Consider the following 24,993-nt stretch of genomic DNA (forward strand, 5'->3'; position numbering starts at 1 on the left):
CTTTATCATAAAACAATTATTTTTGAGTGATCATTATTTTCACATAAAAAACTACACATGGCAAAACGAATGCCTTCTGTGTCAGCCAGTGAGTAATGGACTCTTTGTGGGCACCATCAGGAAATGTGCCTTTTGTTTCCCTGCACCTGTTGCTGTACTACAAATAAAATCATCCAATGTTTTATTTAATAAAATGAGAAGCCCTAATGAAATTGTACCAGCCATTACCAGGAAGTCTATTGAAAACATTCAGCAGCTGCTCACTGTGAGTTCGTTTACACTGATAGGGTTGTTTTGTCTTTCTCCTTATGTGCTAAGTGGGCAAGCTACAGTGCAGCCTTAGCAAACAGCAGAGCCTTGGCCCATTTTATAGCTCTAACTCCTTTTAAAGTGCTTGCTCAGAATCTGTAATAAGTCCTGATCAACCGTTAAGTGTGACTTGTAAAAGTTTGTTAGCAAGCGGCCTGTCTCTTACAGCGAAGTGTTCTCCAAACTACAGCACAGTGGCAAAGCAGGTAAGGATCTGCTGTGTTCTTCTCATTTTATAGAGTGGGATTGTTTCAGAGAGGCCGAGAATCAAGTCAGTCAACCCTGGGAAATCTTCTGGGGTGAGCTGGGGGTCACCCGTGTTTAACACAGCCGTGTGCCACCAGTCTTTCTCTAAAGGCCCATAACAGAACTGGCCTCTCTCCCGTATTTATAGGCTGATAAGTCCGTCACGTAGCTGTGCTGGCAAGTAGGTGGGGACCCTTGCACAGAACAGACTAGTTCCTAGCAAGAGTTGCCTGATTTAAAAGAAAAGCTAACCCTGTTGATAATCTCCACGCTAAATGCTGAACGGTATATTTTATATTAAAGCTCCTCAGAAGTTGCGTCATAACCATAGCTGCTTTGTGTGCAGGAAAACGGTTGGTGAAGACTTTCTGGTAAAAATAGCGTAATTAAAAAAAAAGTGTTCAAACTTGCGTGATGCAAACCTTTCTAGGTTTGCTTTCAAAAACACCTCAGCTGCAAAGCAGTTGAATGAAACGTCAGCCAAGCAGCAAGTGATGCAGCAGCCCTCCCTTCCCACAGCAGCGCAGAAGGCGGCAGCTGCCCGTGAGCAGCGTGAGGCCCTGCGGTCCCTGAGCATCTCCTGCTGCAGCCCTCCTGTACTGCGGAGTTCCCTTCCCTTTTGGTGCGAGCAGAAGCGTTATCTCAGAGCCTGTCTCCTGTTCTGTTTGTGACGTTGCAGATCTGTGCATCTCCTCTGAATTTATCCCAGTGTGACCCACGAAGAATTTAGACTCAAGCATAAGAAAGCGAAGCGAATACAGCCTTCCAGAACTCGAGCCAAGGCGATGAGCTCCTTCAGCAGGGCTGGCCCCAAAAAGCCCAGGTGCCTGGTGTCCATCCATGAAAAGGAGGACTTGGTACAAATTAGGGTTAATTGAAAGCCCTGTGTTTAACCCCAGCTGATGGCAGTGATAGTCAGGCCCACCCGGTGGTGGAAGAGCTGCTCTGCCCTCACTGTGGTGGCTCCATGGAAGAAAGTGGGTGGGTGCTGACACTTCACTCTCCCACAGTGGTCTTTTTTTCTTTTTTTTTTTCCCAGGTGGTACTTAGGTTTATTTTATCTTGGAAATTGCTTAGGTTTGTGGCTGGAGTAGATGCATGGTGGTGCAGAGATAGCGAAGGCGAAGCAGCTTAGTGACGAGGGGAGAAAAGGGCAGGGCACAGCTGCCTGGGGATGAGCAGGAATTACCCTTAAACTGAGCTCACCTGAACTCCATCTGCCAACAGATCCAACAGGGGGCCTGACGGGGACGTCCAACTCCTTCCTGCCAGTAACAGAGCTGTATCTGGAAGGTGTTCCTCCGTTGCCCAGTGCTTTTGATGCCAACTGTGAGGTTTGAATATTGCTTTGCTGTCATTGTGACCGTATCAGAGAAGAATTATATCCTCGGAGCAGCTGGAAAGCTGCCGTGCGGGGCTCATACAGCTTAGTGCCACAGCGTATTACGTGCTGAGAGAAGTGCAGGTGGTTGCAGGAAGAAAAATGAGGGGCTAAGCCAGGCAACTCTCTTTTCAACATTTCTACATTTAGTGTTTACATATTCAACATCTAACGTTTACATAAGCCAGGTGCTTGTCAGCCTGTCTCCTGATATAACAAAAGGAAGACAAGTCTTGGTTAAAATGTAATAAATTAATTAATTGAGGAACTAAAGCATTCTGCATTTTTCTTTCTGCTTTTCCTCGTGCTATACGCAGCTCTATGAAAGCACAGTATTGATTTCAAACAGAAATTGAAACAGGTCTAAGTGAGTAGTATGTAGGGATTCTTTAAAATATGTATTCAATAATTAAAAAAAAAAAATCAGCTATGCAGATATGCAGCAGATGAAAGTAATGGCTCCCCTGAGCATCTGCTACAAAGGTACTTTGCTATTAGGAAATCACTTACCACAGATACAAGCATCCCAACCAGGGCTGCAACATTCCTACAGATAATGAAAAATGCAATTTTGTCAAAGAAGAATTTTTAATTATTTCTTAATTGCTAGAGAAAGATCTGATTATAAAAATACCAAAGGTGAGGTGAGGTTATTGTATCCATACCAGAGCATACTTGGGTGGAGTATCTCCACTAAGTACTGACTTGCATTAATACTGATTAGTGTTTTACCAGTAATTTTTTAATTCCCCAAAAAGTTAGGAGTAATCACATTTTCTTGCAAAGAAAAATAATTAGAAAATTGTATAGGGTATATGAAATACTAGGAGGAAAATCAGTAAGACCACTGTAAAATTTCATTGCAGTAAGGACATTTTGATAGTCCTTGTAGTAGTCCTTTAACAGTCTATAATATTTAAAAGTTGTTTGTTTAACACTCCACTAACTTATATATGTGTTTATACTTGTTCCCACTAAGGTTACCCTGCACTCTGGAAGTTAAGTCAACACCGGTAAGAAGAAAGTTACTTTGAAATACCTGATGTAAAAGTGGCCTGATAAAAAACCAAACGTTGGGTGAGTACCTTTGTGATTTTCTGTCTTTGAAGTGTTTGTCAGGTACTGCAAGTCTGCTCACAGTTCTGTTACTAGCATGTTGTAATTGCTTCTCTCGTTATCTCAGTCTAAAATAATTCTGAAGTATTTGGGGAATATTTGTGGAAAATACTAGGTTACGGCATTGGGTCTTGAAGTCCTTTACTTAACCACTGGACACTCCAGCAAGGTCTTTCTTCACACCACTTCTTCAGATAATTTGGAGTTGTTCACAGCAGATCCAAGTGAAAGAGGTAAAGGCTAATTCAATTTCTACACCTGTGTGAGCTTGGAGATTTGTTAGGGTGATGATATAATTTTTTTACGCTTCATTTTGGAACCTAGCTGCTTGTCCCTAGGGCCTTGTAGCAGATGGCAGCATTGCTAAGTGAGTTTTTATTATTTGGGCCATCCAACTTTTTCTCACCCATTAAATACAGAGCTGTTCTCACTTTTTGGAGGAAACATGCACTGAAATCTACAGAACTCATTTCTCCAAAAACTGCCAGTAGGTCAGCTGCCGACTGGGAACCACTGCTGGACGTTGTCCCTGTATGTATTCTACGGGGTTCAACGTGTAGTAGTGCTCTCCAAAATGCTAGTCTGCAGTCAGCTTCTGACAGATATGTGACAGATCAGGCACCCTTACTTCAGCTCCTATTGGCATCAGCAAGAATCTAACCTGATGAACTGCAAGGATGGCTTCAGTACAGGAGATTTTATAACTCTCCACCAGCGTGGTTAAAAGCAAGAGTTCCCGAGCAGGCTGTGAAGGCCAGGTGAGCCATGAATTAGAGGCAGCTAGCTGAAGATGCTTGCACAGAAACACGGTTCTGTTCTTAATGTTAGACATAAAGATGTGAAATAGAAGCACAGCGAAAACTAGCATCTGTATGAGCTAAGTGTAAAATAGCTGCTTAAATGAGTGAAAAGCTTTGTTACTTTAATCAGCTCTATCATACAGGTGGTGTCCAGGAGTTTGTCTTTTTGGGTAGTAGATCCTTTGATTTTTTTTTTTGCTAAATTAATGAAAAAGTGGTCCAATTTATGTTTCTTTATGGAGAGAATATGCAGGAGATTTAAGAGACAAATGACACCGTACCCATGAGTTTTGTACCAGTGTACCTGTTATGGTCGATATATCTGCACCATCTGAAAAACACGTATGCTAGAAGGAAGGGGAAGCATTTTAGGATAGAAAAAAAAGTTCTCTGAGTCAGTTATTAAAACTTCTTGCTTACCCTTCTCTGAATTGATTCAGGAAACAGTCAAATGTGTAGTTACTGCTGAAGTGATCTAGAGGAATGATGCCGAGCTTTAACTTCTTAAAAGCTTAGTCAACCAAACCATACAGCAAATCCTTCAAACATCCAGTAAATAAGGGATGCATAAGAGAAACTGCACAAACTACTTCAAGGTATTTATAAACAAATTATTTATGGTCACTTCATATTAGCTTCGAGTTACCCATATTTCTGAACAGATGAATACTCTCCGGCCTCTTCCATTTAAAAAGTATTCCAGTTCCAGAAAATAGAAAGTTTTAACATTAAGGCATACATACAGCTATGTTGTTTGCTTTCATTTAATAAGGATCAATTTACTCATACTCAAATACATGGAATGTTGGCACAAAACTAAAGCTCTTGTGGAACAGCTACTGATCATACACAAATATTCTGTGAGGTCCTCTTGACTTGCATTTCTCTGATAGATACACCACAAAATGGCTTTAATAATACAAACTGAATGCTGGATCAAATCTCTAAATAATAAGTAGCAGATAAAGTAAATGGTTTGCTTTATTTGTAAATTATGTACAGAATACATTTTTTAATTATTATGATGGAACAGGAGAAAGAAAACAGCCGTCATTTCCAAACCATGCTGCTTCCTTCACCTGCTGGAGATGACATCTTTCTCTGACCCAGATGTACAAAACCAGTTTGGATTTCCTAAGTTGCTGGCACATAGTCTGGAGAAACAGAGAACACTGCAGCCAAATTCAGCGCTACCAGCTTTTATATTTTCAGCAAAATACTTCTGCTAAAACTAGTTTTCTTAGGAAAGTTTTCACAATCTTTTGAAATAAAATCAGGAAAAATATCAAGAAAGTTGTGGGCTACGAAGGGCTTTACCTAACTAGCTATCAAATGAGTATAACTAGGAATAATCTGAGATTTGGTCATTCAACTTTTACCTGTTTTACAAAAGCAAGTTTGAGAAGCGGAACTAATTGACCAGTTATGCAAGTACCAGAAAGCTATGTTTTCAATGTTTGAGGACAATCTGGGCAATCTATTAATCAATAGAAAACTTGTCAGATTGATAAAACTTCTGTAAATGTATATTAATGATTAACATAGTACCAAGTAATCAAGTTAATGGTTAAAAAATGAAGGAACTAGATATAAAACTGTTTGGTAACATGTACATTTCAGCAAACAAAGATGCTACTGTATGGTCTATGTTTTGGTGATCAGCCAACAAAGAAAATCCAACCATTTGCACGTACTTAGTCCCAAAACCACAGTGAGTTATGATTTTTCATGTGAAGGCCTACTTTCGGTATCTTCCTCCTCCTCTTCCTCTTCGCAATCCCCTTCATCTGTTTGCTGTTCAAGTTCCTCTTTTGTGATCATTTCAAAGTCGTTTCCATTTCCACTACTGTGCTGGGACCTGTCGTCTTCACGCCTGTCACTGTCAGTGTCTGAGTGCCGCTCGCCTCCCGAGCCTTCCGTTCCCGAGTTCCTCGTTGCTTCTGTTTTCCCATCTTCGTCTTCTTTCTTCTCACTGTCCGATTTCTCCTCACTGTCATATTTTTGTTGCTTTTTGGATTCTGATTTTTCCTCTTTCTTTAAGTCTGCTTTTGGTCCTTTGTATTCATGTGTGTACAGGGGCCTGAAGGAGTCAATGAATCCCACGTCTGCTGTAAGATTTGGCAGAAACCAGAAGTGATGCCTTCCTCCAGTGATGAGCCAGATAATAAGGAAAAGGATGCAGCGAGCTGTATTTAAAAAATGGGAAATTTTGTTGTTATAAGCATTCACAATGTACAACTATGGTGTAAGAAGTATCCAGTACTAAGAGCCAGCCAAAGCCAGCAATAGTGGCAACCCTGGGGAAAATCCTCTCATTCTGCAGTGGCATTATTTATTTATTTATTTACTTTTACTTACCAAGCCTTTTTCCTTGCCCCCAATAATCATATATCCTGTCTATGATCTAGCTCTTAATGCTTTAAAATCCTGGTTACACCGTTCTCACTACTGAATCTGTTTTTATGTTCTGGCATTATGTTTTTTTTTGGTTTCTTGTTTTGTTTTTAAACTGAGGCAGTAAACAAATCTCCACAATAGAGGAAGCACAAACGGGTGGAACAAGCTTGAGACTTTTCTTTTTGTGGCACAACCCTGACACCCAGTGGCCACTAAAGAAATGCATACCCAGGATCAGTCTGGCTACTGCCAACAACAAAATAATCAGAAGTAATTGAGAGATTCACCCATCTGAGCCAATGTTTAAATGTATGGTATGTTTCTACCCTTTTAGACTTCACCTGCTGATAAAACGAAGATGACTGACACTTACCAACAGCAAGAAGAAGAATACTGGCTACAAAACAGCCTGCACCTACACTGAGGTAATAAACACCAACACGCATTTCTGCTGGCCAGAGTGGAAACAGGGTTGCAGCTATAACAGCGATCACTAAATAGAAAGATAAGAACAAACGTATGAGAAACGTGCTTAGTTCTTCCTCGTACGTACATGAAGGTTTTAGGCTCACCTTTTGTTCAAGGTATTGGCTTAACAAAGTATGAGTTACACAACAGCGTTTTAGGCCTTGACTGAAATCTTTTCTAGTTCTTGACTGAAATCTTTTCTAGTTCTGTTTTCATAGCGGGCAGACAGACACCAGGGACCACACTGAGTAAGTCTACACCACTGTACTTAATCAAAAGAGAAAAGAGCACCTCTGGAAAGGCAATAAGCAAAGAGGTGAGCAGGGAGCTGCCTACAACCAGTCCAGCAGGAAGCAGGCACAGAGAGCGGGGTGGAGCTCTCCCTGGCCCCAAGGATTGATCAGAGAGCTGAATATGGCCCCAGGGGATGACAGTGGTTCTCTAGAAAGGTGGTTCTCACATGGCGAGGAAGCTGCAAAGTACAGGTCAGGGGTGTTGGACCAGCAGTGAAATTAGCTGTTAGCTCACTGACGTGAGTTAACAACAAGATTACATTCAATAAAAAAAAAAAAAAAGCTGACTGGGCCTAAACTACACAAACCCAAGGGTCAGAAAGGTATTATTTATAGTTTAAATTAATAGCTTTACTATCTTTTACATTTTTATATAACCCACCACAGCTGCCTACGAAGCAACTTGCTCATTAGTTTAAACTGAAATAAACAGCTTGCACACTTGTACAAGTTCAGACACTTGCTGAAGTATGTTTCAGCTGTCTTTAGTGTGTGTTTTGTTTGTTTTATTTGCACATGTCCTCCCTCCATCCTGAGATCAAAATTCATGTAATGTGATTGGTATCAAATCATGCTGAAACTGAAGAGCAAAAACAGTTTGTCCAGGAAGATGATGTTTCTCCAACAAGAGATACTCCTGTTGATATCCCCCCATTTGTGGTGGGCTTGCTACTGTCTACTCTTACTTACCAAGTACAAGTCCCATAGCAAATGTTTTAAAGTGAACGGGGTCATAGATCCACACATACACCTACAACAGAAATAATGATTAATACTTGAAAAGCAAGCTCTCTGATAAATGATTTGTTTCCTCACTCAAATGCTTAGTGCCTTGCTATATTGCTTTGCACCGAGCAAACAGCACTCTGGCTGTTAACATAAAAATGTTAAAATAACATTTCTGCCATATCAGAAATAGCAGAAGAGGAGGGCAAGGGGTTGTGTATCCTAAGAAGCGTTAAGGACTTGAAACAGGTTTGTCTCAGTGAAAGAGCTGCAAAAAGAGACAAACAGCCATGGGGCTGCACGCCTGCATGCCCCTACTGATTGCCTTAGGTATGTACCGATCGTAATCTGAGCTTGGTGGCAGGAGGCCTAAGGACACGGTGCTGCTGAAGCGGGATGTGATGCAGAGTTTACCTTGCTGGGCCAAAGTCTTCAGCAGGGAGGGAACGAACTTCCCCGTTGTTTAAGAAAAACACAGGAAATCTCAAATGAGATCTGTCAAAGAGTTGCTTCATAAAAGAAGTTTTTATCCAGATTAATTTACAGGTGACATAAAATCATAGGGAAAACACTCAAACCATAAAACTGATGGGGAAGTGGAAGATTCAGAAATGTCACTGAATCAAGGTGTTTTTTTGTCATCTTTTGTCCTTCCTTTATGCATTAACATTGCTCAGCATAAAGCCAAGAAAAACTTATAAAAATTTCTCAAGTCCACAAGTGGAAACAAAAATTGCTTCTAGCTTTGAAGAGATTCTCATAATAGAAGAAACACACAAAAAAAACACCCAGCAGACTGACCATGGAACAAAGCGTCAAGCTGAAACACACAATTCAGCTCAAGTCCCATCTGATGACCTCAGATAAATGTATTTGTACCCTCTGTACCACAGCACACCATAAAACACTGCAGCTTCTCTTTGAATGCTGCATGCCACTCTGGGTACTCCACGTAAAAGACAAGGGGGAGGATCAGAGGTATGCGTGATTGTACACAAGGTGGGATGAAGCAGATCAAGACAGCATTTAAAAGAACTGACAGAAGATCAAAAAAGAGATACATAAAGGAAATACGTTTTCCACACAAGTAATTTATTTAGAGTTCACTGCCGCATGTTTTATAACCAAAGAGCTACTAGAATCCCCAGAGACATTCCCGTACAGTGACACAAAGCATGCTGAGCACAGTTCACTTTTGTTGAAGTAAAAAGAGTTACTAATGTATCCCAAATCTTAAAAGCGGGAATATGACTCTGTACGTTAATGAAACTGTTGAAGAATTAAATGATTTGACTTCCAGGAAAGAAAGGTACAGACAGTATTTAAGACCACACACAATTTCAGCGGTAAAGCCAGGATAAGAATTCAGGAATGCCCAAGTATCACCCAGCTGCTCAGATCACAAAGTCGGGCAGCCTCTGGATGCCAGATACTTCTGACTCCTGGGGTTGTCCTTCATGTTCTAAAAGGCTTGACACTTGTCTAGAAATATCTCATGAGGCCCTCTTCATGAGAAATAGCCTCATGAGGTCCATTCCCCTGTTCAAAGCAGGGTCAGCTGTGCGGCCTGACCAGGTCAGTCAGGGCTTTACCCAGTCCAATCTTGAAAGCCTCTGAGCATGGAGACCGCAGAACCTCCCTGTACAGCCTGCTCCAACACCTGATTACACCGCGAGGAGAGAAACTTCACCTCATGGCCAATAGCATTATTGGTTACAGGGAATTAGGTTTTCTTTTAGATTTTTTAAGTTCCTGTTCTACATTTATCTGCCCCTAATCTCATTGCAAATATCTAAAACCTGGTGTTTCAAGATAACCCATCGCATTGTCATTATTTTTTCCTTCCAAAGGACAAGAATGTCTGCAGAAATGTAGTAAATTAAGCTATTACCTGGCAATACACTGACACTAAATTTAGAAAGTATCCGTAAATCTTACCTCATTTCCATCCAAGAAAACTTGGTCTTCATGTGGCTCAAGTTTAAATTTCCTCTTAGTTTCCTTTTTTTTGGGTGTTCCTGGGGTCTCATCCTGAAGAGAAACACAAACTATACATAAAAAACATGTACAGGGTTTTAATTTCTGGTATTTTAATATATCAAGTCTGACAACTTTTTACAAACTTAAAAAAAACGGAATGTGATCTTAAGTGAAGATACTATCTTTACTATATTTCTTATTGTTTTCATGCCTTAACAATTGGGTATCTAAAAATAAAGGCAAATCGTACGGAAAGAGAAATTTTATTTACACATAGTAACTAAGGACGAGGCTGTAACTTTGGGATTACATAAAGTGTTCAAATGCATAGCAATGTTCCACTGACTTTACCACAAAGTCTGCACAGAGATCAAGCACAGAGTACGACACTTGATAATCACTAGCTCTCGTAGAATTACTGGGTACCTTGGTGCCGTATTTACCACACGGGCATCCTTCCAGAATCAATTTCTGCCTTTTCATTCTCTACCCTCCTCAGTCCTTTTGGGATATTGTGCTTTCCTATTCCCCGCCTCCTGTTTCACTCTCTTTGCTTACTTCTGTGCTAGAAACTAAATTTACAATTTTTGCCCTGTGTTAAGTTAGTACCCAATGTCTTATATCATCCACTAAAATATCAGTTCAATAATTAATGATTAGGTTAAAAATTAACATTGCATTTAATAATACAACACTTCAGAGACAGCGAGTTGGAGGACTTCCTAACTTTCAAAATCAGCACTGTAAGGTATCTCAAGAGTTAGGTAACCTTACACTGCCTTCTGTTTTGACCGCCAGCAAGACTGTTTTGTTTCTAATTCCTTTATTAGCCATGTAGCTTTCTTTTGAGATCTAGACCTTTGTACATGTAGACTACACCTTTGATTGTGTGCCATTACCTCACTCAGGAGTGTCCAAACTGCAGTAACTTTTGAGCACTATCCTACTAACTCTCACTGGATTTGTATCACTGTATACAGAAGACAAAATACATCTCTTCATCAAGTCTCTCCAGCAGATTCCTAACGTTTTAATTTATGATTTCTGTTCAGCTACTAGAATAAATTGGGAATGAAAATGTGAAGAAAACACATGTAAAACTTGTAATGATAGTATGAACTGTAAAGAAAGTAGATCAGATGTCTGCAAAAACTAGGCATTAAGTAGATTAAAACAGAGCTCCCATACACAAAACTGGCCCACTATTACAGAACTACTTACAAGCACCGAGTATCACATTCCAGACATTCTTATCACCAAACATGGCAGAATTGCTGCTTCATTTTACATGGGAAGCTGCACCGCTTTGAGAGGTTAGGTCACACGCATACATGTCTGTCTAAGCTAAGGTGCAGCTGCACAAAGCATCACCGCCCGCTGCAGCTGAACAGAAGTAGGCTTTGATTAACTCAGTCCGCACTACAAGGTGAGGAGATCTAACTGAAGTCTCTGTTTTGACCTAAATCAGAATCAGAACTCCAAAATATAAAAAGGTGTGTTTTGAAGACCAAAACAGGAAGAAACACTTTAGAAAAACTAACCTTGTTTTTAAGCCAATGTGCTCTTAACAGTACCAGTTAATGTATTCTCTGTTAACAGGTTTGTCTCTCCTCTTGCGGATTGTACTTACCTTCTTACACTCCTCTTTTTCACCATCCTTTTTCTTTTCTTTCTCCTTCTTGGTTTTTTCATCTTTGCCGCTTTCCTTCTTGCTCTTCTTCTCCTCTTCTTTCCCACTCTCAGCCTTCCCTTTTTCCTTTTCTTTCTTTGTATCCTTGTCAGGTTTCATTTTCATCACTTTTAACGCTCGATGAAAGAACTGTTTCTTCAGGAGTCTTAAAAGGAAAAGAGTTAGGTGATATATTTAAGTGCAGCTGGAGTAATCATGTTTACACACACATCATTAGATAACCATCTAGACTACCTAATATAATCATGAATAGCATAACTGATTGACAGAGGTCACCATCACAAATGATCCCATCTCACCTCTTGCTCCTTTTTGTTCATCTGTTCAGAACTGAGTAAAAACCACACTTTTCTGTGCCAGCATTTGGCATAGATATAAGCGAATACACAAGACGTAGGATGGAGAAAGCCACCAAGTCAATTTAATTATCTTTCTCATTAATATGACTATCTGATCTGTATTTGCAAGTTCATGTCAATGTATTGCATCCCAAAAATAAGGAAGTGGACAAACAGCTTATTAAGTTACTTGGTAAGAGGTACACATTGAATAAAATTACCACTGGAACTGTGGCACACGTGCAAGCATTCCATTCGTGTTAGCTACAAACATACCTTACAGCAAGTACACATATGGCTGGCTGGGCCACAGGACGTAGTATTTGGCAGTCCTGAAGTTGCCACCAAGAAGTAATGTCCTTGAAAGGACCATACCCAAACTCAGAATAGGAAGAGCCATACAGAATCCTGCTCTTCAGACTGAGGGGAAGCAGTGGGTTATGATTGCAAGGGCCAATTCACAGCAAAAAGCTGGCCCTATGCACCAAAGTGATTTGTCTTGTACTTGGTTTCTTTCATCTCTTGCTGCAGATCAAATCCTTATGCTGGACTGCTTGTTAAATTAGGAACTCACTGAAAAGAGAGAAGTCCTTCTACCACTTAAACGTACATGCATGCTGATTATCAAAGAAAGCTGCTTCAGGTTGTTGTGGTTTACCCCAGCAGGCAGCTAACACAGCCGTTCGCTCACCCAGCAGCGTTACTGCTGGCCAGGATGCCCCGTGGCACGGGACACCCCTTTGGTCAGTTGGGTCCCGTTGTCCTGGTTCTGTCCCCTCCAGCTCCTGGTGCACCCCCAGCCTGCTTGCTGCAGGGCAGCCCGAGGAGCTGCAAAGTCCTTGGCTCTGTATGAGCACTGCTCTGCAACAACTAAAACACTGGCGTGTTATCAGCGTTGTTCTCGTCCTCGATCCAAAACACAGCACCATACCAGCTACTAGGAAGAAAACTGACTTTATCCCAACCGAAAGCAGGACACAGGTTTTTTTAAAATAAATTTAAAAAAAAAAAAGACAAAAAAACCTTCCCTCAGACAACTGCTCACATAGTTTCTCTGTCAAGCAACAGAAAACCACTTGGTTGGGAGCACCTACTTTTCTTCTCAGCTGGGGGAGCCATCCCTGCCTCCGATGGAGGCATACACAGACCACACTGGAAGCCCCCCGCAGCGGGCCCGAGCAAGGGCTGCTGCTCTGAGCACGGAGCCATGCTATCGGAGCGGCCAACAGGCAGCTGGTGAAGCAGGACAGACCTTCGCATGACGGCTAAAGTGCAGGGTGCTTGCTAATTCCCAGCCTGTGGGCCCTCTTTAGAGCTGCCAAACGCAGCGTTAGTGCTGTGGTTTCTCTAGATGGGTATGTGAGTGCACCGGGAGGCCTCACGCACCGCAGCAGCGCTACGAATGCAGACAGTAAGTTGTTAAATACGGAGCTGTTCAATGCAACTGACACAAGATGATGACACAGACTCTGGTATTTGTTTCCTGATGGATAGGACAGGTAAAAAAAAAAAAATCACAATAGCCACACCAAGAGAATTAAGATACTTGGTTTTTAATACGCATGAGAGCCTCTTCTGCTGAGAGAATACTTTCCCCACTGTATTAAGACATCCCTCCATCTCTCCTAAGTGGCAAAAGAAGCAGACAGCGCTAATGTTTAAAACCCTGACAACAGTTTTGGTGGCCAAAGGTGGCCTTAGTATTAAGTGATACAGGAGCCCGCACAAGAAAGTAAATTGCAGACATGGTACGGTGCTGAATGGATCATCAGTGCACGAGATGCTGCTACTGATAAAAGTCAGAAGAGAGCAGAGAAAAGAAAGTCAAACAGATTTTTTTTTTTTGCATGCTACATTGTCATTCTCTACACTGCTGGAGCTGAAGGACTCAACCAACTGTTGTCTCATCTGACGGTTTAGTAACTGAGGAGCAAACATACAGACACTTACCTCAGTCCAAAGATTCTGGAAAGGAAGACATTTTTCTGCTTGCGTTAAAATAATGTTACTTTTTCCTAAATTTTCTTGACTAAGTCAGCACAAAGTTCAAACAGCATCAGCCCTGTCTCAGCCCTAGAACTGGGGGCGGAATCTCACCTGCTGGATGGCTATATAAAAGAGGCCCAAAAAGAAAAAACAAAACAAAACAAAATAATAAAACCCCCTAAATACAATCGTTACTTGTAAGTGGCTTTCGCAGAGCTCTCCAAGTGTAAGATTCAGCCCCAAAAAAGGATAGAAGGGTCAGAACACACCATTCATCTAAACAAAGCACTTTGAGTATGCTAAGCAACAGCGACGTGCCACACGAGAGGCATAAATTGAACCTCAAAGTTCAGCTTTTGCCATGATGGCAGTCCAGGTCCACAGGAAGGAGACATTTGGGAGCTCTCATCCTGCTGACATAAAATAACTATAAAATTTAGGAAAATTTGCTGCCCCAAACAGCATAACAAATGCAGAAGAGAATTTGGGAAACAAAGATGATGAAACTACATTGTTCATATTTCATGACACCCTCAAACATAGTAATAAAAAGAGTCTTTATTTTTACATACTAATTCAAATGTCTTAGAATGCATCAAGTCCTTTTATCAAAGTAGCCTAAGCGAAACTGTTTCTAAGTAACTAAGACGTCTTGACAACTATACTCATTAATAATAGTGATGATTTAGATTAGGTCATACCTGTTGCAGTATTCAACTACAGACTCTCGAGTTGTAAATAACGCTTCTTCTCCCTTCTTTGCCTTTGCCCACTTAGAATCCAGGAGGCAATCCACAGCTTTTGAGGCTAAAGGAAAAAATGGAGGAAAAAACCCACTGCGTTTCATCATGGAGTCTACACTCCTTGAACCACATCAGTCAGTCAGTTTCAGTGATGTTTCACATCTTCTCAATTTTTAAGGTAAATGAGTAGCTGCTATTCTGAAGTACTTGACAACTACACACCTTTAAATCACAGAGTGAAAAGTTTATTGTGTTTACTTCAGATAAGATTAATTTTACAGCTATCTAATGCCTAGATAAGTTTTCAAAACTGTACTGGAAGATCAGTACTTATTAGATAAAGCACAAAAAATAAAAACAAAATCCTCTCCTCCCACCACCCCTAGTACAGTGCTAGACAGTTTAGTTCTGTGGTTAAAAGTAACCCTACCGATAAAATAGTCAACTCGGTGGCCCATCATGTTGGTGGATTTTGTTGGACAGTTGAACCGTAAGTATTTAGCAACAGCCTTCTCCTCTTTGAACGGCTCACCGACCTCCTACAATAGAGAAAGTGCAAAATCAATACAGTCTGAAGTACTTGGGAAAAACATTCATTTGGGTTCAAAAATCAGATATTGCAAGGTCCTCGTTATTTTGGGGCAATGTATAAATAACAAACAAAATGTAAAAGATGTGAACATACGTCACTATTCTCAAGAGCTTTCTTTCTACAACATGCAAAAAAAAATAATCCCAGAATCTAGTGTCAGATGATCCAAAAGTAACGACTACAAACTCATTCAGCAGCTCTGTAAAGAGGGCAAGTTAAAGGAGGAAGTCAGAGGATAGTAGTGGACACTTGGCAAATGGAAAGCTGCTTCCAAGGCTGGATGAAAACAGTTGTGAAGCTGAGAGCAAAGAAAAACAATACAGAGAGAAGAATTCGCATGTACGAAATGACAGCAACACAGGCATATTGACAGAATACTGAGCAGCTGGAATTTCATGTCAGAGTGGCGAGAACCATGTTGAAAAGAAGCTGAAAGATTTGCGTACAAGTTTTCCGTACCACTGCACAACTACAACGTGACTCAGGAGTATCATGGAGGAGGTTCTCCCAGTCCAGGGACTAGGAACACCAGTATAAAGCGCAGCACGATGAGGTACACGAGCTCCAGAACACGCATTTTGGGAAAAGGGTGCCCTTGGTCTACAGACATCAATACATGCCGTACATTTACCAACTTGCAGACTGGTAGCACAATGCAAAGGACTTGTAAGACAGAAGGCGGAAGATAAGCGTTTTCAATTATGTTGAATTACTGCCTAGTATTTGTAGGGGGGAAGGAAGACCTTTTGAATGTTCCTGCTTCACAAAAACATGAAACAAACGTTTGGGATATTACACCGATTCACACAAACTTCCTCAAACTCCTTTCTGTACGAGCTCTTTCAATCAGCAAGGCTCGGGTCTCCAGGTCCCCTCCCCACTGCGACCTGGGGATCAGTCACACGGGAACCCCAGGACCTTTTGCAGACCAGCAGCACCTTTTCTGTACCTGTCCTTGTGCTGCCCACAGAAATGCAGCACAGAAGCCACAGAGAGATTGTGGGTTTATAGGGATATACAGAACACAAAGATTCTGTTTAAAGACATGGCATTTTTAAAGGTCCATTCCAACTTTTAAGGCGCAAAACCGTAATATTGTGAGAAGGACGTTAAGTAGAAACGCAAGGTAAAGCAGTTGTCGTTACCCCAGAATAAAAACTTCGGACAGCGCGAGCTGTTAACTTTCAACAGCCTGCACTGCTAGCTTTCAAAATCAACTGGTTAATGAATTATCCTTTTAAAGGAGATTTTTGCTTTTCCTACCTTTTTAAAGAAAATCAATCAGGCACAAAATATCCACGTTACCAAAAGCACTCAGTGGTTTGTTAGTTCTGAGCCTACTGAGATTTTTTAAGCCTGAATTCTTGGTGTGTACGCAGAAATACGCTCTCACACTCGCCGGTTATGTTTACAAACACATGCCAGATGATCCTAACAGGCCTCATATAGATGAAAATCTCTTTCTCCATGTTCAACCCTTCATTTTTCTCCTTTACAATTTTATCAGTCCGAGTGTAACAGCAGGTAACTACCCGCTAACTGGCAGTGCACGTATATACATTTATATACTGTGGTCTCACGTCCCCTTATATGGTGCAGTTGTAACAGGAACTGTAAATCCCCGATCATCTTACCAGTTTTGGTACCAAAACAGATTTGATTTAATAGCAACACCCTACACCACAAGGCACTGAAAGAAAACGGATGAACATACCGATGTTCGATGAGATGCAGCAACTGCATTTCAGAATAATGCTTTTCTCACGTTTCCTACCAGCACTTCATACTCCTGACAACAATTCACAAGGCAAACGTTCTTCTTTGTACCACGGTCCATGAAACAGCCAGAGAAGTTAAAGATACTTCATTCCTCTGCCAGGATTTCGTATTTTCTCCTTCCTTAAATATTTACGATTCTGCTAAGCCATGTGATGTGCTATACAGGCAGCGGCTGGCACCAGAGTTTTTTTGATTGCTCCTTACTATCTGTTGCTTTGTCCTTTTCTGCGGGATAGCTGCAGAATAACCCAAGCAAAAATGCTTTCCTGTGAGAGAAATTGCCATAGTTTAAGCAAGCTCATTCTCAGAAAGTTTTCCCTGCAAATTAATCCCCATTTTTCATCCTATTTTCAGAGCCAGACTTCTGTTACAGTATTAAAGCAGATGACAGACAGAATACTGAATTCCATCATAAAGTGAAGTCCACAGAAGCACTGAAAATGTCAGTATCTTAAATGCAAGTTTTTAAAGATGCAGTTTAGCAGATCTCTATGTTCAGCTGGAGAAATAGCCAAACAGCGGGCTTTCTAGGCCTCCTGTACATTTAGGAAAGGGTTACACAAACGAATCAACGTGTACCTCCAAATAAACTATGAAGCTTTAAAGCAGACATCACAGCCTTAAAAAGATTGTGAAAACTCTTGGATATTTAAAGTTTGCTTTTATAGGAAAGACAGAAAGCCTGCACACTTAGGCTTTCAGAACATTGTCCCTCACAGAAGGTTTCTGAAGCCGAACAGTTTATACAAGTTTCAGATAAGGAAAGCAAGAAATTTGAGTAGATTAATCAGGTGCAGCCGATCCTCCAAGCTGAGAGTTTACATCCAGAAGGAGTCTACATCATCCCGCGCTCTCCTCCTCGTACCCTGCCTGCACACGCAGCTGTGTCCAAGTTATCTCATCCCAGGATGGTCTGAGCACGTCGGAGTTGGGCTGAACCACCAGGCTATCTTCTCCCGGCCTCGCAGACTCTCAGGATGCCGTTTTCTCATTTTGCCGACCGAGCTTTCTCCAGAAGGGACTGCCAGTGGCACAGAGCTGGCTCCAGCGCTTCCTCTGTGCCATCAGAGGATCCGTTATCCCAAAGTCCCTTTCCACTCCCAGTATGGCACGAAAGGCACAAAGATTGGCAGGGGTTCAGCTCTATTATCACCCGCTACAGACTGACGCTTACTGCTGGAGCAGGGGTTAGACAACACGTACTTCGTGGCAGCCCACCAGCTCCTGTAACCGCTGCCACCTGCTTATGAAGTCTCCATTCAGCACACGGCCAGTACCACGTATGAAATGCACGCAGGCTGGAAGGCACTGACACTTACATCTTTGGGAAGTGCTGACATCCAAATCCGCACAGATGTTTGCCAGGATTTTCTAAATGCCTTAGTTTTGTTACAGTGAGGTTTGGGTGACCTCCACTTAAGGGACGACCAGCACTTTAACCATCTAAGAATCTTTGAAAACCCAAATCCAACCCCTAAAGAGGAACAGTCCCTCTGCACCACCCTTTGCTAATAAGATAGAGGTGGTGGGGGGCTAAGCCTCCAACCTAAACGGAGCACCTGTACCGAACTGATGGGAACGCCCTCACGTGCCCCCTAAGGCATGGGCTGGCTTCTGCTTGTTCAGCTTTCCGGAGGATGCTAAATGCATCAGGGCACACTCAAAAACATCAGCAGGCTCTTTAATCGGTGGTGCTCACACAGGGCACGTGAAACCCCCACATTCCCTCCTCTTGAGACGATTCATACCCAAACCTTAGGTTGAATGTTCTGTGGCAGGGAAAAGCGTAGTCCTCACCCACTCTGTTGAAACTTGGGTACTTTGCCTAAAACAAACCAAGGTGCTGTACAACAGAGAAGGAACATGCAAGTTAGCACGATCTGGTACATCGCTGCGTGAGGGTGGGTTGGGGGAAACCAACACGTAAAAGGAAGGGCTAGGGGCTGATCCTTGCTCTTAGGACTCTGTCTGAACTTTCTTCAGTGCCTAACAAGGGCAAAGTTGCCCGGCTCCTGCACGGATGACCACTACGTGGATTGCCCCAGGTCTCTCAAAAGGCCCCATGGCAGAGGCAGGCAGAGGAACCAGTTCTTCTGGATTGCTGCGGCTGTCTGCTGGCCACAAGACGCTAACTTTTCTTTACCAGAAAAGGTTAATGTGCTTTTGTCCTGTATACACCCTACCTAAGCAGATGTCTTTGTTTGTTTCTTTGTTCTTTCCAGCTATCACTAATTTTCTGGGGAAAAAGCTGTGAGTTTGTATATTTACAACAAAACACGTTGGGTTCTAAAACCCATGCCCAAGGAGCAGCGCATGGTATTTGGAAGATAAAACTTGCCAGCTGCAGTCTTCTAACCTGAGGCCAGTTGTTTCGACTTTCTCCCTTCCTATCGCCAAAAATCTAATTCAGATTTTCATCCTACAGGGATTCTTTTTTTTATTGACACGAGGAGCCACCATTTTAAACTCCAGTTTTTCTGTTTTTACCCCCCCTCAATCTTTGTTTCTTCTTCCTTTACCACTTGATACCACTCCCTTTTGAAAAAGCTACTTAGCTGTTCTCCCTGGTTATCATCCTACTCGGCTTTACTAGAATTTACCAGAAGATAACAAGAAAACTGGCCAGCCACAATAAAATTTGTGGTACTGGTACACTATTGCATTGTGATTTCAGAAGACCCTTTCCGTACCCATTCACAAAAAGCTGTACCACAGGAAGCAGCAAGGCAGCTGTTGCACATTTTCCTTCCAGCAGAGCCCAAATCAAGGCATGAAAGAAGCACGTTGGGAGCGGTTAATACTGATTAGCCCATGTCCTTCATCAGGAGAATCTCAAAGCTTGCATCCAGTGATTCAAGAAGGGGAAAAAAAAGCCAACAACTGAGGTATGTTCTCCTGTTACCCCCAAACCTCAGTTTGCAGTTGAGGCGTTTGCCAAATCACTGCCTCAGAACGGTTTTCTCTATTTATAAAAGCGGTATTTATACACATTAGCATTTCGAGAGTGGAGGGCACAGCGCTAGGATGCTATGCGAGTGCCATTAATCGCAACGCAAATACAAACAAAACTTCACATGTGCAGAATAAAACCATGCACGATGGAATCTGGCCAAAGTAATTAAAACTTAATGCCGACTTAATAGTCCGAATGCAGACCTGCCAAAGTGCCACGTGTTACCCAACTGAATGCTCGTCAAAGCGACCAGCTCAAGATTTTGTGTTTAAGCGAGAGTTTCAGGACAGACTGTTTTTCCCAAGAGATGAAATAGCTTTCATCGGGCTGCTGGAGCAATAGGCATCCAAAGACATCCCCCATCTTTGAGAGGTATCTGTCTCAAGAAGAAATATTAAACTAGCCATCAGACAACATATGTTGTTTTCTTCTACTAAGTCCTTTATATACATCAAGCGTCGCTGATTTCAGAAGTTTGAATCACGTGGGAGCCCACTGGCTCTAGCAATCTGCTTCCCACAGAACAGGCTCTTTGCACTACTGCGTGCCTCCGTGTTAATTACAGTTAAATTACCATCAGGAATGACACCGAGAACTTAACCTACAAAAACGTCTTCACTCAGACTTTTGAAGTTAGGATTTCTGTAACTTCCGTCACTTTCACCTTGTTGCCAGAGGAAGAGTCGAAGCTCAGCAGTCCAGATTAGGCAACGTATTTTGTTATGAAAATGCATTCTGTACAATAAATCCTTCCTGGTATCACTTCCGATGGAAAAATAGGCTTGAGAGAATTTTGAGCTGCTTTATTGCACCTTTTTGCATGCCTCATCTCACGTTTAGCTTGTTGACCGAAGTACCACGATTCACGTCTTGATGGTAGATATAAAATTATTTCGAAGCCTGTTTTTGTACACTCAGTATTTGTGATTGAAGTCTACTCCATCAGCTTTTTCCACAGCTAAATATTGTCTCCTGCTACAGTCTTACTCTTGACAAGAAATTAGCGATGGGGTATTCAGATGTCAGACCCGCTCACAGCATGGTAAATAGCCTCTTCATTCGGGGGGTACACACCGCCCTAAAGTAAGTACTCACTTCTAAAGCACTTCAGACACCAACAAATAAACGCCCTGCTCTTCCTTTCAAAAGCAACTTGCAGTGTTATCCTGAAACATGATAAACATATTGTAGCTATGCCAAGAAAGTTCAAAAAGCTTAAAAAAAAGCAAAACAGAAAAATAAATATTGCTTTGTTCACTGACCAATTAAGAACACCCTCTGGGCATTCAACAATATTCTTTGTTCCGTGTCTTGTCTTCCCATTGTCGTTGGGACTACTAGGAGGCAATACGGACTTATCTGTACAACTGTACCACAAATTTAGGCCAGAATCCCAAACCTTCAGCATTAACACCTAGACACGGATGCAATCAGTAACAACCCAGGAAATCCTCCTATTGCTAGCAGGCTGGAAGTAAACATGTGCTTAAGTGCTTGCAAAACCAGAGCCCAGGGTATTATACAAAACATTAAATTACTTTCAATTTGGTTTTGATGGATGCTTTATTGGGCTACTGTCATCCTTCCTTGGTAAGGGACAGTCTGTGACAATCCTGGAGAGTGAATAATTCCATAATGCCCACCGTCTGTGATTGATAACTTATTTAACAAGATTCTGATTAATTACTCTTTGCATTTTTTCCCTTCACAGTAATTTGAATTAAAGGGAAACAGGAACCACTGCGAGTACTGACACATCTCCATCTTTCAGGAGAGGGGAAAGCGGGCCGGGAAGGGAAAGGAGCAGAAAGAAAGGGCAACGAAGCAGAAGGACGAAGTACAAAGCATCCATCTGTTGAATAGCTCTCTGATTTCCCTCGCAAGTGTCATCTCCACTCAGAGCACAGCCATAAAACCTACGCATTATTTAGCGTTAGGGTTAATAATACATACCAGGAACAGGCATTCTAGCACCCGATGGTGTAGCTATGCACAAAACCCGCATCGGGAACTCCACAGACCTCCCTAAGCCCAATTTTTTGGCGGCGCAGAGCCGCAGGTCGGTGTGACACCCAGCCCTCACCGCCTTCACCCACATCCCACGGCTCCCCCCGGGTCTCCACGCGGAGCCGGAGCCGCTCGGGTCCATCTTCTGACGCGGCTGGTTGCGTTTCTCTGAAAAGCAACAAATTTCCTTCCCCCACCACATCACCGCCCGGCCTGGGCGCTCTGGGCTTTGAGGGGCCCGGGGGGGGGGGGGCGGGGGCAGCTCCCGGCTCGGCTCCGCTGTGGGAGCCGGGGGGACCGGGACCGGGACGGGGACAAGGACCGGGACCGGGGCTCTCCCCTCGGTCCACCCGGACGCTCCCTTCCCGGCCCCAAACACCGCCACCGGCCGCTTGGCCCCGGCCCTGCCGAGCCCCTCACGGCGGCACCGTGGCGCTTTGCTAGAAAATTCCGAGGTAAAACCCCCCCCCTCACATCCCGGCCCGGGGCTTCACCGCCTCCCTTCTCCCCCCGAACACCCCCCCCCCCCCCCCCCCCCCCCATCCAGCGCCGTGAGGAGCCGCGGGGAGGCCTCGGGCCCGGGGCTCGGCCGCCCCTCCGCCGAGGCCGGGGCTCCGTGCGGGGGGCGAGGGGGGGCAGCGGCCGGCCGGGGCGGAGGCCGTGAGGCCGCCGGGGCTCGGCTACCTGGGTCCGCTTCCTGTGCCGCCGCCGCTCCGCCATGTTGTCCCCGTCCGCTCCGGCGGTGACGTGGGCCGGGCGGCGGAGCGGGGAGCGGGGGGCGTGGAGGCGGCGGGGGGGGGGGGAAGGAGGCTGCGGCCTCGCGAGAGGCGCCGGGGAGGCCGCGCCCCCTCGGCCCCTCACGGAGGAGGAGGCGGTGGTGGCGGGGGGCTCTCCTCAGCCGTCTTGCGGCCCCCTCGGCGGGGATGCTTGTGTCGTAGAAGCACAGAATCCCAGAATCGTTAGGGTTGGAAAAGAGCTTCGGGACCTCCAAGGTCCAACCGTCGCCCTCCCACCACCATCACCCCCTGAACCGTGTCCCCAAGCACCACGTCCAACCTCTCCGTGAACACCCCCAGGGACGGTGACTCCCCCGCCTCCCTGGTCAACCCGTCCCAACGCCTGGCTGCTCTTCCTGAGAGGAAATATCTCCTCATTTCCAACCTGAACCTCCCCTGGTTGTGACACCCCACCTGGTGCCCACAGGTGCCCCTCGGGCTGTGCCCATCGCCTTGCTGCATATCTTGGGGAGCCACAACCCATGCATTTAGGGTCAGTGCACCTAAAGAGCCAGTTAGGCCATGCGGACACCCAATGTGTCCAGCCTTTGTTAGGTGTTACCCATTTAAACACACCCCAGGTGCTCCGACCCTTGCATACAGCTCCAGAAGTACAAGTAGAGAGCATCCCATATAAAAGAAGATGGATTTTTGTCAGAGGTCGCCCCACATGCTTTTACTATTAGGTCACGAAGCTAGGAAAGCGTCTAATGGTTTATCCTGGCACCGTGTTTCCAGGCCGCGCCCTGGCACTTTGGGATGGAAAAGCGTGTGTGGAGCTGTATCATCTTGTCCAGCCCTCTCGCACCGTGTTGCCTCTTCCCGTTCCTGTGATTTCGGAGCCTCTTAGATTGAAAAGTGGGTAATTAAAAAGCCGAGATTGCTTCCAGTAGCATATTTGCCCCTGAATCACCATGCCAGAATTAGTGCTTTTTTTTTTTTTCTGGTGCAACGTCTTTCTCTTTTGAACGTTTTCCTCTTGCTGTTGCTGGGCAGAAAATCTATACAAGTTACAGATTAAGCTGGCTGACTGCAGAGTGAACTAGAGAAAGTATCATTCAGGAGAGGAAATCGTAAATATAGGGAATTAAAGTTTTTATGGTTACAATAAAGCAATCTCTCGTAAAATTTAGGTGAAATATACTTATTCAAAAATGTGTTTTTAAAACGGCAATCATTTTAACAGTTATTTAATGTGCTTACCTTTCAGTAACGTAAAAGCACATCTGAAACTGAGGATTTCTTGCAGAAGAACTTTTAGCCATCTACAACTTATGGCTTGCTAATAATAACAATCTTCCATTGGTGCCGAAACGATGGTTTGGCAACTGAAGCAACCAAGCATTAATGATCAGGACACAAGCACGAAGAATACAATTTGACAAATAAAACAATGAAAAGTGGCCTGTTGCTGTCATGATTTGCTGTCGGCAAACTGACCACCTCAAGCAGATCCGTGAGAAGGACTGAAGTACGGAAAGTGGGCCGGGGAACGTATCCTCCAGTGTGAGGCACTGGATAGAGAACTTACTATCACTGTGGAATGTGGAACCTACCAAGACTGAATCTTGCATGGGACAAGCTCATTGGTACTCACAAGTATGGCTGGAGAACAGGAGAGAAGCAACTGGCAGAATCTCAAGAAAACCAGGCAATGGAATTGGAGGTTCAAGCTGCTTGCCTTTAAGGTAGGTGTCCGTATTAACTGTGGGGCATGTTGGAAGAGGAGCATTTCAGAATTATGCAGTGAATTTACAGCCTCTTAAATGACAACTGCCGTTTTTATTAGAGTAAGGTTTCCAAATCATGAGCACTTAAATTACTGTTGTGAAGGATATTGCATGCAAGTGGAGTGGTTTCCTTTGTCAACTGAAGCAAAACCCACAGCATTTCATTAGCCTGTGTGTAATCAACTATGTTATCTAATATGGCAGCAGGGATGCTAGAAACTTAGTTTAAAAAAAAAAGATGCATTCATGAAACAACAAAAAAAATCACCTCTGGCTGGTGTGTAATAGATCCTTGTAGATAAAAGAAGTGCTCTGAGACATTTGCTTTGTTTTTACACTCTGCTTTTAGGTGTCCTTTATTGGCCTCTGAGGCAGAACACTGAGGCAAGCAGTGTTATGCTCTGCCTGGTATATATTTTCTTCTACCCTTACATTCACTTGTTCCTGGCAATTTACTGGCATGTGTGCTATTGGTAGTCCTGCTGTATTGGGTCAGTGTTGGTCAGGCTCGTAAGATGATGTGGTCTTACCACTGTGGCATAGTTGATATGCACCAGAAATGCAAGTCCAAGTGTCAGCAACTGAATTACTGCCAAGCATGTCACAAATTGTCTTTTGCGTCACGCTGCCTTCTGCAACACAGAAACAGAGGTAACACTAGAAGTTCGACCAAGCATCTGTTC

General features: G+C 43.4%; 2 protein-coding genes across 3 annotated transcripts in view; one reads left to right on the plus strand and one right to left on the minus strand.

Moving 5' to 3' along the window:
* Positions 1-4,448: 4,448 nt before the first annotated feature.
* SEC62 (SEC62 homolog, preprotein translocation factor) lies at positions 4,449-22,645 on the minus strand. Its single transcript, XM_067002417.1, has 8 exons — positions 22,489-22,645; positions 14,904-15,012; positions 14,432-14,537; positions 11,347-11,551; positions 9,675-9,767; positions 7,701-7,761; positions 6,623-6,742; positions 4,449-6,038 (listed from the first exon to the last, which is right to left on the minus strand). The coding sequence occupies exons 1-8, from the start codon at positions 22,522-22,524 to the stop codon at positions 5,569-5,571; spliced, it is 1,200 nt and encodes a 399-aa protein (XP_066858518.1). The 5' UTR covers positions 22,525-22,645; the 3' UTR covers positions 4,449-5,568.
* Positions 22,117-24,993, plus strand: part of LRRC31 (leucine rich repeat containing 31) — a 42,614-nt gene continuing 39,737 nt past the window's right edge. Inside the window, exons 1-2 of one of the 2 annotated variants that reach the window (XM_067002411.1) lie at positions 22,117-22,259; positions 23,791-24,268. The gene's annotated coding sequence lies outside the window, so the exon portion shown is untranslated. Of the gene's footprint in view, positions 22,260-22,692; positions 23,439-23,790; positions 24,269-24,993 lie in introns of those variants that run through there. The other variant, XM_013174689.3, reaches the window with a different exon arrangement.

The sequence above is a fragment of the Anser cygnoides genome, chromosome 9 (assembly GCF_040182565.1).
Source record: "Anser cygnoides isolate HZ-2024a breed goose chromosome 9, Taihu_goose_T2T_genome, whole genome shotgun sequence".
NCBI classification, from domain to species: Eukaryota; Metazoa; Chordata; class Aves; order Anseriformes; family Anatidae; genus Anser; species Anser cygnoides.

Bases quoted from the DNA above. Each gene is read 5' to 3' on its own strand.
- SEC62 (XM_067002417.1), bottom strand. From the start codon at position 22,524: ATGGCGGAGCGGCGGCGGCACAGGAAGCGGACCCAG. The intron at 11,552-14,431 runs GTATGACCTAAT...TTTCCTTTTAAG, and splicing joins GTAGTTGAATACTGCAACAG to ACTCCTGAAGAAACAGTTCT. The intron at 7,762-9,674 runs GTAAGATTTACG...TTTCTGTTGTAG, and splicing joins TTTTCTTGGATGGAAATGAG to GTGTATGTGTGGATCTATGA.